The sequence below is a fragment of the Macrobrachium nipponense genome, chromosome 8 (genome assembly GCF_015104395.2).
Source record: "Macrobrachium nipponense isolate FS-2020 chromosome 8, ASM1510439v2, whole genome shotgun sequence".
Lineage (NCBI taxonomy): Eukaryota > Metazoa > Arthropoda > Malacostraca > Decapoda > Palaemonidae > Macrobrachium > Macrobrachium nipponense.
Window position 1 is genome coordinate 13,487,747 of NC_087203.1, and position 12,500 is coordinate 13,500,246.

Here is a 12,500-nt window from a genome sequence, read left to right on the forward strand (position 1 = left end):
TCTGATTTTTTCTTTACCTTTCTACGTAGAAGCATGATGGGAGAAATGCTCCAAGGCATTTCTGAGGTACAATCTCCTCCTTTCTTTTCGTACCTTTGTCACCCAAAGTCTTGAAGGAATTCGCTGTTTTAAAGTAGAAAAAAAAGTAAAAGTGAAAATTCACTGACTTTCCTCTGCACGTGGATGGCAGGATGAGATCACAGTTGGGAGAGAGAGAGAGAGAGAGAGAGAGAGAGAGAGAGAGAGAGAGAGAGAGAGAGAGAGATTTCTTGTATGTTGAAAGCAAAACACCTCCAATAATCTTTTACATATTCCAGAGAACTGAGGTGAAGACAAGAAGCTTGGTAGATTATTTCCAAAATGTTTTTAAACAAAAATTCTGGTGTTGTCCAGGTTTTGCGTTTGCGCAAGTTGAACCGACTCCTGTTCATAACCCTAGAAAATATGTTGAGGACAAAGATATTAAATTTATCATCGTATTCATATTAATGTTTTAAATGGAAACTTTTCCACTGAATCTCCATATTTATCCTAAAAGTTGCTTCACGATTCATGAAACAGCTCAGAATATCTTTCGGATTGTTCTGCAGACAATTTTAATCGGGATGGATTAGAGGCATTCATTGAGCTGAATGAGATAGGATCCTGCCATGATAACCAGGGAAGAAGAGAAGGAATCTTCTTTACAGTAAGAAAAAACGCATGGGACAATGAGAGGGTGTGGCATTATTAGTTATTGTCCATTTGGAAGGTGATCACACACTCCTTATATTTCAATACATATTAAGAACAATGCTGTTGTGTAATTCTATTGGAGTTCAACCTCCGGTTTCCCATTTCCCTCCACCTCCAGGGTAGGGGGATTTCTTCCCGTCAAAATTTCTATTTCTGTAACTTTGCCGCTTTTGATGAGGCGGCTCAGAAAGTCCTGCGGGGCTATTATGATTATATATATATATATATATATATATATATATATATATATATATATATATATATATGTGTGTGTGTGTGTGTGTGTGTGTGTGTGTGTGTATACATATATATATGTATATTAATATATATATATATATATATATATATATATAATTATATATGACTGGTAAAGATGTTCTGTTACAATAGAATTCCATCTAATAAAGGAGTCCATAAAAACCCAAAATATAAAGAGGAAATACTATATTTCAGAGACTGCTGTCTCTCGCTTCACCTACTCGAAGAGAGAGAGCATTCTCTGAAATATAGTATTTTCTCTCTATATTTTTTTTTTCGTTTTTTAATTTTTTAATAAGTTTCGAGTCAGCTTTAGATTTGGGAATTTAGCTGCCTATGTCATTGGCCTGCGCTAAGAATAAATCCTGTTACTGATGCTATCGTCTGTGAGATTATATAGGCACCTTTGTTTTCACACTAAGAGTAAAGCTTGAAAATGGGTTTAACTATGAAGATGAATTTTCAGTTAATTTACGATGAGATCTATTTTTTTAATTTTAGGAACGACTTATCGTTAGGTATTATCTGTGTTTATATATGAGAAAAGATTTATTAGTGTAAAAAAGATTTTGTTGATTTTGTCTGCAGTATTAGAATTACAAAATATTTTGGAAGGGCGACTTTTGTATTGTTGTTTTTATGTCGGTGTATTTTGCAATTCTCAGTCCCATCATTATTCATGAACTGTTCTAGTGAATATATTGTTCAAGTCTCTCTCTCTCTCTCTCTCTCTCTCTCTCTCTCTCTCTCTCTCTCCCGTCTTCTGCATCTCATCTCTCTCTCTCTCTCTCTCAGCGGTACGAGAGGAGCCTCATACATTTTGGATTACGGCTGAAGCATCCACCCAACTTCTACTTTTTTTCCGCTGAGTTGCAGAACAAGTTTTGCAGACATTGTTTTGCTCCCTGGCTCGCAACTACTGTTTTCTCTTCCAGTAATTGCTATTTATTCTTAATGTCAAATCGCCCCGACTTCTGCATCATGCAGCGTGGGATCAACGCACAAGGGAGTATTCCTTCATGGCCGGTTCATTTGCAAACCGCAACCTTGTTATTAGGGGCGTCATTATTTTGCTTTTATAATTGTAGTCTGCATTCTTTCGTGCGTACGTACGTTAGTGCAACTACTTCTGGTTTAGTGTCATAGTCATTACTGAAAACGAGACACGACGGGAACATTATCGGAAAACTAGAATATTTTTATCAAAATTCTTGAGCTGCGAGGTCCTTCAGAATCATAAGGTCACACCCAGGGATTTACAGAGCATCGAATCTTTCTCTGTAACGTATGCAGATATGGAGAGTAGTAAAATAAGATTATATTATCTGAACAAATATGCTTATGTTTTGTAGTTATTGCAGTGATCCATCATTATCTAATTTTTATGACTAAGAGGAAAATACTTTCGACCCCAGTGACGGGCGGCATGTAAAGTTGTAGAGGTTCATTCATAATTTATTATTATATTTCCATGTGATATTTTCACAGATTCTTCTGTGACGTAGGTTGATCAAAAATAAGTTCTTGCCGCACTCTGCTCTGCTCTGCACTTTCTGCCTGAACTCCCTTCTGGTCGAGTTCTTCGTCTGCGCCCTTCCGCCATAATCCTCCGACCCTTCTTATGGTGTTTGTCCTGCTCGTGCGTCTTATTCGCTTCTTCAAGTTCCCGGTTTTTGAAAGATTCCTCTCACATTGTTTAGGAAAACGGTGATTTCTCTCTCTCTCTCTCTCTCTCTCTCTCTCTCTCTCTCTCTCTCTCTCTCTCCTGTCAGCAAGGTGCTTTGATGTTTTTGATTAGATTGCTCCTATATGAAAAAGACTGAGGATTGAAATTATTTTCCATTAAAATAAAATGTGTCGCATAAAATGTTCCAATTTGAATTATCCATTTAGATTTAACAAGAAAAGGCTTCCTGAATACGGAAAGACGTTTTTGCACTGAAATTTTTCCTCTGAAATTTTAGATTGATTTGTTTTATATGAAATTTTGCACTGAACAATTTGTAGCTTGAAATGCTCTCTGGAAATTTCCATGTTGAAATTTGCACTGACATTTTCCGTTCATAAAGCGGCAGGTGAAAGAAAGATATCACATACTTTCCAATCATCTCTTCTCTCAGAGTCGCTACCCCAACAACACATTTGCATATTTATCTTTCAGTTTTTAACACTTTCGACAAAACATGCCATTTACACTAATGCTTGTATACATACACTCTATCTTCATTTAGGAAATTTCCAACACCTTTTTTCATTATCTCATGGTTGCTGAACGTGTTTGGTTAGCGATAGGTACAGATCGGCATTTGCTTTGAGCGAAACCTAGTTTCTCTCTCTCTCTCTCTCTCTCTCTCTCTCTCTCTCTCTCTCTCTCTCTCTCTCTCTCTCTCTTATTTTTTTAGGACTCCTAGTGCACGTGTAAGTGTGCACGCTCAGTCTTTTCACTCTTAAACGAGGAAGGATCATTACGTATACCCAGTTGCTATTCGACTGTTATAGGTAACAACTTAGGTGGGTGGAGGATGAAAGAAAGTAATGAAAATAGGGTCTTGACAAGGTGTTCCTTGCCCGAACTGAGTGAAACCCGTCATCTCTCTCTGGTGGTGTTGCATTTTCTAAGACAACATCAATTCAACAGTCGAACATCTTGTTCGGAAATGGGTGAAAAGTACTTCGGCATGAATTTGATTGCTTTTGAGTCCTTTTAATTGGTGTTAATTAAGCTAGGCTTCTACAGATTTCCATTGTCATTTATGCTTTGTTTTTTTATATGTTGATTGCTATTTTTTCTTTATAACGACAGTAAAACTAAGAAGTGTCCCCGTCCTGTTCCACAGGAAATGGAAACTCAAATTTATTTTCTCGTTTGGTAACGGACCCGCAGGGAGTTGCAAACCATGAATGCCTGAATATTAGAGAAACTCAATCATGAAAAATTCGTGAAATCACCACAATGACCTTGGACCTAATTCATTGAGTCTTGTTTTGAAACTACATTTTCTTAATTAATTCAGTTTATATTGAGTTTATTCTTTTGTTACTGAAATAGTTTACGCTATTTTTATATTATTTTTGTACCTATTATTATTCGTTTTAATTTGTTTTCTAACTCCCAATTTCTTTCTTTAATTGACCATTTAAATTTTCACCTATGTAGCGCCGTATTCATTCATTCGTTTGCACATTTCCTTGGTAAGGTTCTTGTGCTTATTCAGTTCTAATTATTTTTATTTGACCTGTTGAACAAATATTTCTTTACTCCTTTGTAGGTTACCCATCTGGTTAAATAGGGAAGACAAACCTGGTGATAAGATCAGGAAATAAAAAAACAATAAGTATAATGAAAGAGAAATTGGGGCAGACCTACCTGTTATATTGGCAATACATCAGGCTTTTCTTTGTTTTATTGACTGGTAACGGGATTTCAGTTTACGGGAAATTGCTTATCCCGGGAAAACTTTGCAAGTCATGTGGGCGGACTTATTTCCACGTTTGTTATTGTGGTTACAATGTAGAAAATTATTTTTGGACAAAGAATATTGCTCAACTCAGTTTTAAAATTCTGCTTTAATAACCTGGCCTTGGCAAATTTGTACTGTGATGATTAAAATCAATATTTGTCTTTCTGTCACAGTTCATGATTCTGTTTCGGTGGTCTCGTAACTAGAGTTCTGGGTAAGCTTTACTTTCCTTCGGAAAACATTATTTCTGAAAAAGTAATCTTTAGTGATTAAAGTAAGGAAGATGATGTTATTTGCCATTGTGGATAGAATTGTAGATTTGTTTTATTCTGAAGTCGTGCATTTGTTATTTTGTAGAAACGCGCCTTTATTTCTGAAAAAAAAGTCTATAGTTATTACAATAAATATGATATTAATTACCATTGCGATAAGATTTAGATTTTTTATTTTGACGGTGTGCGTTTGTTTATTTTGTAGAAATGCGCCTTTATTTCTGAAAACCAATCTATAGTCATCATAATAAAAATTATGACATTATTTACCACTGTCACTATAATTTTAGATTTTTTTATTTTGAATGTGGGCATTTTTTGCTGTGTAAATGTGCCTTTATTGCTCATAAAGATAACAGCAGAAGGTCTTCAGTTTGTGTATCTAAAGTCATGGTTTGAAATAGATAAAATCTAGTGGTTAACTCAGTTCCCCCATACATCGTCTTTGAATGCTGGAGAAATTGATTATTGTCTATTTAATCCTTTGTAGACAAAGTATTATTTTTTAATAGCTGGTTGGACCTTTCTGAAATAAAACGGTGTACAAATAGGATTACCTGAAATCGAAACACATAGTACCAGGGTTAGGTAAGGTAAGAAAAGATTACATCCACTCGATATCCCACCTCTCTCGCCCTCTCCTTGGGAGGTTAGAATATGCATATTAACATCATAAGATAGAGAAATGCTAAAGAGAATAATTTTCGTCCATTTAGGAACGAACGATCAAAGAAAAACGGGAATAAAACAAAGTTAATTGCAGGAATTGATACTGATATTCAATTCCACTTGAAAAACTAGTAACCGGGTTTCATTGTTTAGTAAAGAGTCTATTATTTCCAGGTAAGCAATTTCAATTTGCGGTGATTAGTGAACCAGAAAAAACTACGCTGCATTTGCAAGTCATATGGGCGTGAGTGTATTCCACATTCCTTGTGATTATGTAATTCGTTCACGCCCATGTGTTTATGCAACCAGAGATCCTCCATAATAAATCACTATTTCTACAACGACCAGTAGGAAAATGAATTATTTTCCCACAAAACGCCTTTTCCTCTTGGAAGAGGTAGCGTGTAGTCTTTTTAGATTAGGTTGCCTGACCTACACCTGCCGTGGTTGCTACCCACACAGCCAACTAATTGGCATGCACACAGTTTACCTCTTCTGTGAGCGGGACATGTCCAAAAGGCTCTACTTCGCTTGGGAATCGAACCCGGGAAATATACTTAGGCCACAGTCTCACCCAGGGACTATCATGCCCTTCATCATCGGTTTGTATGAGACGAGACGATGAAACCGAGACCTTTACTGCATGCCTGAGTTTTGTCGTCTCGGAGATGTTGGTTGAAAATTTCAGGCAATGATATTTGACAAGGTTAAGTTTTAATCTTCAGGTTAGGTAAATGGTAAGGTCAGTTATACTTAAAGGTATATTTACTATTATTATTATTATTATTGTTATTATTATTATTATATCAAAAATATTTTACTACATTTTGCTTATATCTATTATTTATTATTAAACTTCAAAAGTTGGCTCATGCTATCAATAACCTCGAAGTATGTCAGATATCTGGATATCTTCCTCGCAATGACACAGAAGAAAAACATATTGCTAGGGAATGGATTTTTCTGTGAAAAACGTATGGTTTCCAAGTTCGATTGACACTACAGAATCACGAAAGACAAAAATGAAAGTAAAGGAACACTTAAAACTTATTTAAAACTTGTGTTGAATTTTCGAAAACCGTTTGAAAAAGCTTCCGAGGCTTTATGATTTAAAATTTTTTCATTCTAATTTAACTTATTCATTAGTTATTTCTAATAAATGTACCTAGTTTCTCAAACTCTAAAAACGGTCTCGTATAAGTAGTGTTTATTCGTATTGCCGTTTTAAACTATTGCTCTGTAAGTCATCACTTGTAATGTTGCTGGTTCTGTCACAAAATCTCGTGCAAACATTGCTAAATAGTTCTCAAAATTAACAGATATGGGATTATAACGGTTAATGTAAGGGCTGTTGACGAAAAAACATACTTTTCCGAAACTGAAAGAATTGCTTTCATTCTACCTACTAATGAATGAGACTTTGCCTGGGCCCATTTGTTTTTCGAAAACTATCTTTTGCAGAAAGTTATTAAATTATTGTTATTAAATTATTAATTAATTAAATTATTATTATTATTATTATTATTATTATTATTATTATTATTATTATTATTATTATTATTATATTCAGCATAACTAGTTTTAGCCAGGTAAATTAGAGATCAGTGGTTCAGATTCCCAAAGAAAAGTTGCTTTCTGATTTTTGCGATTCTTTCTCTAACAAGTGAGGCCTCACTCGGAATGTTTTAAAGTTATTAATTCATGTGTTCTCATCTCACTTTGGCACATCCTTCGTAAGGGATTTGAATTTGAATAGGTGCTCTACCTGTGGAACCTCGCCCTCACCGCTCCCACGTTTGCAATCTTCCAAGGACGTGAGAGACTGGTACTCAAATGGTCATCGATTTTGTTTGAAAATATCTAAGGGGGTCTTGTATTGTACGATATTTTAAGATAAACTGATATTTCAGTTTTAAGGTCTTTATTGCAACAGAAGATAGTGACTGTTGTTAATCAGTGGCTGAAAGTTTACATCCAGAATGTTGCAAGTATTGCAGTAGGCTTTTGAGTACGTTTATATTCACAAAGATTTGACATCCATGATTTATAAACTAAACAACAATTGTTTTTCGAAATGTTTCCCGCGGGATGTTGAAAGTGGCTGTAATGGGTTACAGCTTTTGCAAGTGGGTATTGCCAATGTAGCTAACGTCTACCGGCAAAAACAATAGCTTCCGTTTCTTTCGTTTTTATAAACAATGGGTAAGGGATGCTCCCCCATCTTTGCAATATGGCATAACAATGGGATTTTGTTATCCGTCTGCGATTTTCGCTACGCCTTTTATGACAGACGGTGTGGTTTGCGTCGGGTTGGGAAGGTACGATTGCGAGAAGCTCATATTAGAAGGGGATGTTTAGCGCTTTGATGGAAGCAGATGGAGGGGAGTGGCAGGTGAGTAGTCTTTCGTCTTTTAATTGTTGGATCGTCAGTGTAAAGAGGTAATGAAATCATCGCTGTCGGTGACAATTATGGTGGTTAACTCGACAACAGACCATCAAAACTGAAGGTGAATCAGATGAAATCAGTGTGTCGAGATGAAGTAGGAAACCAGTTGAAATAGAAAGAAAATCCACGTCTCACTGGTTTAACAATCTACTTTAATTAACATGGCCTTCATGTTAAGTTACCGGGAACTTTAGCTTGGGTGTGTGTTTGTGTGGATTAGGGAGGTTCGAAAATGGAAACCCCGCAGTCAGTCAGCGGTTTTGAACTTTAGCGAGTTTCCGAATTTATTACCGGAAGTAGGAAATGGTTCCTATATTTCTCTTTGTTTATGGGACCTTTGTTCTTCGTTCTCTCTCGCGTGTCAGAAGCACTCTCGATGCTTGTTCGTCCCGTTCTCTAGTTTCTAGAGTGTTTCTTTCAACAGTGATTTATAGGTACCAATGGAGGGAAACATGGTTTAATTCCACCTTCAACGAAAGGAGTAGAAATCTGAGTGCAGGTTTCATGTTTCCTCTTGAGGTCATCGTCTTACAGTTGTTAAAGAATGTTCTTGGTTTGTTGTTATCTCTTCGAAGCTATTTAGGCTCGGTGAAAGTCTATGAAAGTCTAATGGCTATGTTTAAACGCTGTGGATGGTGTCAGCAGACGATATGCGTCGTATCACGGATCACCTTTTACGATGCAAAAACCCGTTGTTAGGGAAGTCAATGACGGGTTTGGCTCTGCAGGAGAGAAGTCCAGAATAATTTCTGGATACGTATGCCCTTATTTCTTGGTCTGCAATCACAAAGCACTGTGCGTGATCCTATGTTTTGCTTTCTCACACAAAAACGTCACAAAAAATGTTTTGCTATATTAAGTAATCGGTGCTAAATTCCTGATATTGTTATCATCATTTTTATCAACCAAACAAAAACTTCTTTCAGTTTTCTTCTGACGATTGAAAAAGAAACCCACAAATTCAATTTGTAACTTGTTTACTTCTAAGTATTACATTAAGTTTTACTCCACACTCGAGTACTTTCAGGCACCTTCTGTGGCCATTCTCAAGAGATGTTTTGGGTGTTTAGCCTGGGTCAAGGCCCAGCAGTCTTCTGGCTATCATTACGGAATGGCAAAAATCATGATCCTGTCTTATCAAACAAATTTTTGTGTAAAGTGTACATATTATATATATATATATATATATATATATATATATATATATATATATATATATATATAATTTGTTTATTGAATATGTATATCACAATTAAACTTGATTTATGTCTAATTTTGCCACCGGAAAAGCGACACACGCAGATATATATAGATATATATATATATATATATATATACTATATATATATATATATATATATATATATATATATATATCTGTGTGTGTGTGTGTCGCTTCTCCGGTGGCAAAATTAGACATAAATCAAGTTTAATTGTGATTTCCATGTTATCTCTATGTAAATATACCACTGGCATTTTTTCTCTGGGAAAGGCGAGTCTCCACAAGGTAATATCTATGGATTCTCAGAAGTCGTTCGGGATGAGGATGATATCCCCATTCCTTTACTACCCACCATTGTCGACCAAATACCAGGTACATAATTCACCGCTTACATAAGCGAGGCATAAGGTGGCTGACGCGGCTCAGTGGTGTGGCATCCTCAGCTTGAAGTAATGGGTGAAGCCTGAGCTGGAAGCTAAAAGAAATGGGTGGGAGACATAGAACTATTAATGGCATTCGTATTTCTAAAGACTTGCTGAGGAATCAATATATATATATATATATATATATATATATATATATATATATATATATATATATATTTATATATATATATATATAGCGCTCAATGATCTTATGGTAGCATTCAAGAAACATCATCGTGATAGATCCGACATCTTTGGAGAGAGGAATTGGAATCACGTTGGTATCCGTCGATGCTATAGAGTGTGACCGTGCATAATGGAAGGAGGGAGAGATGGGAGGCGTTTAGAGTTGCAAGTTGCAAGTTGCAAGTGGGCAGAGGACACTGTTGTTCGATGCATGCTAATGGTGACCTTGGAGTGGAATGTGCTGTAGTGTGCAGCTGCGCGTACATAGTTAAATTTGCGCACACAAGCACTCTCAATATGGCTATGGCGTTGCATACATCCTATCCAGGTCCTACTGTGTGTGTTTTTGATTGTTTGTGTGTGTTTATACGTGCGCGCGCGAGCGTGTTATCGGTTGATGAATGCGTGTGAGGTTAATGGTCCTGATTTGGTCAAGGGTACGGTCTTCGAGGGTGCGTTGCCAGAAATGAAAAATATTATTTGTGGTGTTTTTTTTTTTACACGGTTTATGCCTGATGTTTATCGTTAAGATTAATATTCCATTCGTAAAATATGGTTTGCTGTTATTATCTCTCTCTCGCTCATTAGCATATATTTTGCCAGAAAATATTATATGCCATACTATATATTCTGGTAAGATCTTCGAGGCTGAATTTATTTATTTTTTCTATTATGGTGGAGAAACAAACCAATTTCTAACACGTTTTGTCGCCAGGGTTCTCGTCATAAGGTCTTTTATGACCGCTCTCACTTTCGGGCCACTCACGAGTCTCTCAGATATTTTCCCTGCGATTAAGTAGAGAGAGAAAGAGATCGCAAGGAGCTCTTTCTTATGTGAAACACTTTTCGCATATCGGTTATTATTAGATTGCATTAAGAAAATATGTTAGTCTTACATTCATTGTAGTGGAACTATTTTTTCAAAATGTTTGAAGTCTCTATTGTTTTTGTAGGAAAAGGATTCTTTATGATTTTTCCAAGCTTGCATTATTGATAATGTTTTCAAGAGGTGGGTTAGTAATAGATTCATGGAAACATTTATGAAATCATGATGTGAAACAAATTCATGCCGGTCTCAAACTAGGATGAAAGAGGAGCGTTGGTCAAAGGGCTGTTGTCCGGGTTTTGTTGGGGCTTGCAACAATCTTTAGCAGTCTGGTGCAAACAGGATGAATAAGTCATATAATTTCAAACATGCTAATATTTCTGTGAGTGACGCAGCAGCGGTTTAGGCAGATCTGCATATACGTTTTGTTAGTTACTTTTGACTTGGAAGGCGTGAATAGGACCCGAGCGACTTTGGACGATAGTGACCCTTCGCTTTTGGGAAAGTTTAGTAATTACCTGTTCATGAGTCAGTGTATTTCTCATTGCCTGCATGGAAGGTATTGCTTATATATATATAAGCAGACTTTATTAGATGGAATCTTGTTTTAGCAGCAAATATTTTATAGTTGTATATATACATATAAATAGATATTCATCATATATCTATACTATATATATATATATATATATATATATATATATATATATATATATATATATATTATATATATATGTGTGTGTATATATATATATATATATATATATATATATATATATATATATATATAATATATATTATATATATATATATAATTTACTGACAGAAAATCATGCATGTACAGAAATAAACAGTCAACTGATGAACTTGAGTAAATGTGCAGCATAACAAAGGTTCAAAGTCGCCGACGCCCTTCACGCCCTCCAAGTCGAAGCATAAATTCATACTTAGTAAAACTTGAACTTGGATCTACCTATTCTGCTTACGTCAGTCACTGAAATGATAGTACTTTGGATATTGTATTACCTATCATGTTGTCTTGCAGGCCTTGTGCGGCACTTACAACAGGCCGAGGTTTACTTAACTGTACCTAACGTGATAAGCCGGAGGTGAGGCTGGAGATAAGTGAATATTTGTGAAAGATAATGGATAGGAAAAACATGAATGGTGGAATATCTGAGGGGCTCATAGCATCACGCTTCATTGGAGGATATATATATATATATATATATATATATATATATATATATATTATATATATATATATATATATATATATAATAGAAGGATAAAGGAAATGGTGAGTCACAGAATAAATAAAGCAGCGAAAGTAGCATTGTGTTCACATAAGATTGGATGAAAGCTTCAAGGGTTAACTGAAAACCAAGGTTGGAGTGTATGAAGGAAGTTTATAACCAACTCTCCTATATTGAAGTGACGTGCAATTGTTGAAGTTGACAGTAATCGTTGACATTTATTTCCTTAGGAGCCATCCTCTGTTTGGGGAAACTGCATAATGTTGCAAGATAATATTCTCGATGTGCGAGCAAAAATAATAAAAAAAAATTTCGTGTGTAAATATCTCACTTTTTTCAGCTGCATATAACCGTGACACTTGCAGAAGCAATTCGGAGAGTTACGTAGATCTCCCATTCATACTGTAGCGTGACAGACTCGGATGCTACGGCTCTTGGTGCTTACGGTGTTGTAACGCGAGCGAATTCATGCATCATCAGGTCCCGTAGAAATGTGGACCTGGAGGTAAGAAAGTGGTTTGGTCGCAGGGAGACACTGGGAGGAAACTAGCTCGGTAGAAGGATTAAAATCGAATACCTTGCAGGGAAAGGGGAGAGGCCCACGCAAGTGTTTAATGGAAAAAGCGTGAAGATCTAGGGAGCACTAGCATGAGTTAGTGATAAACGGACTTTGTCTCTAACAGACAAGAAACCTGGTAAATTTCATCTACTTATGAATTCATCCTTGATCCACAAGTGTGACAA

General features: G+C 35.9%; 1 protein-coding gene across 2 annotated transcripts in view; it reads left to right on the forward strand.

Moving 5' to 3' along the window:
* Positions 1-12,500, forward strand: part of LOC135222617 (uncharacterized) — a 775,758-nt gene that overhangs the window by 250,348 nt on the left and 512,910 nt on the right. Inside the window, exon 1 of one of the 2 annotated variants that reach the window (XM_064260722.1) lies at positions 7,676-7,787. The exons of the other annotated variant lie outside the window; for it this stretch is intronic. Coding sequence (XP_064116792.1) covers positions 7,746-7,787 — 42 coding nt within the window. The 5' untranslated portion in view covers positions 7,676-7,745. Of the gene's footprint in view, positions 1-7,675; positions 7,788-12,500 lie in introns of those variants that run through there. 2 annotated transcript variants of the gene reach the window in all.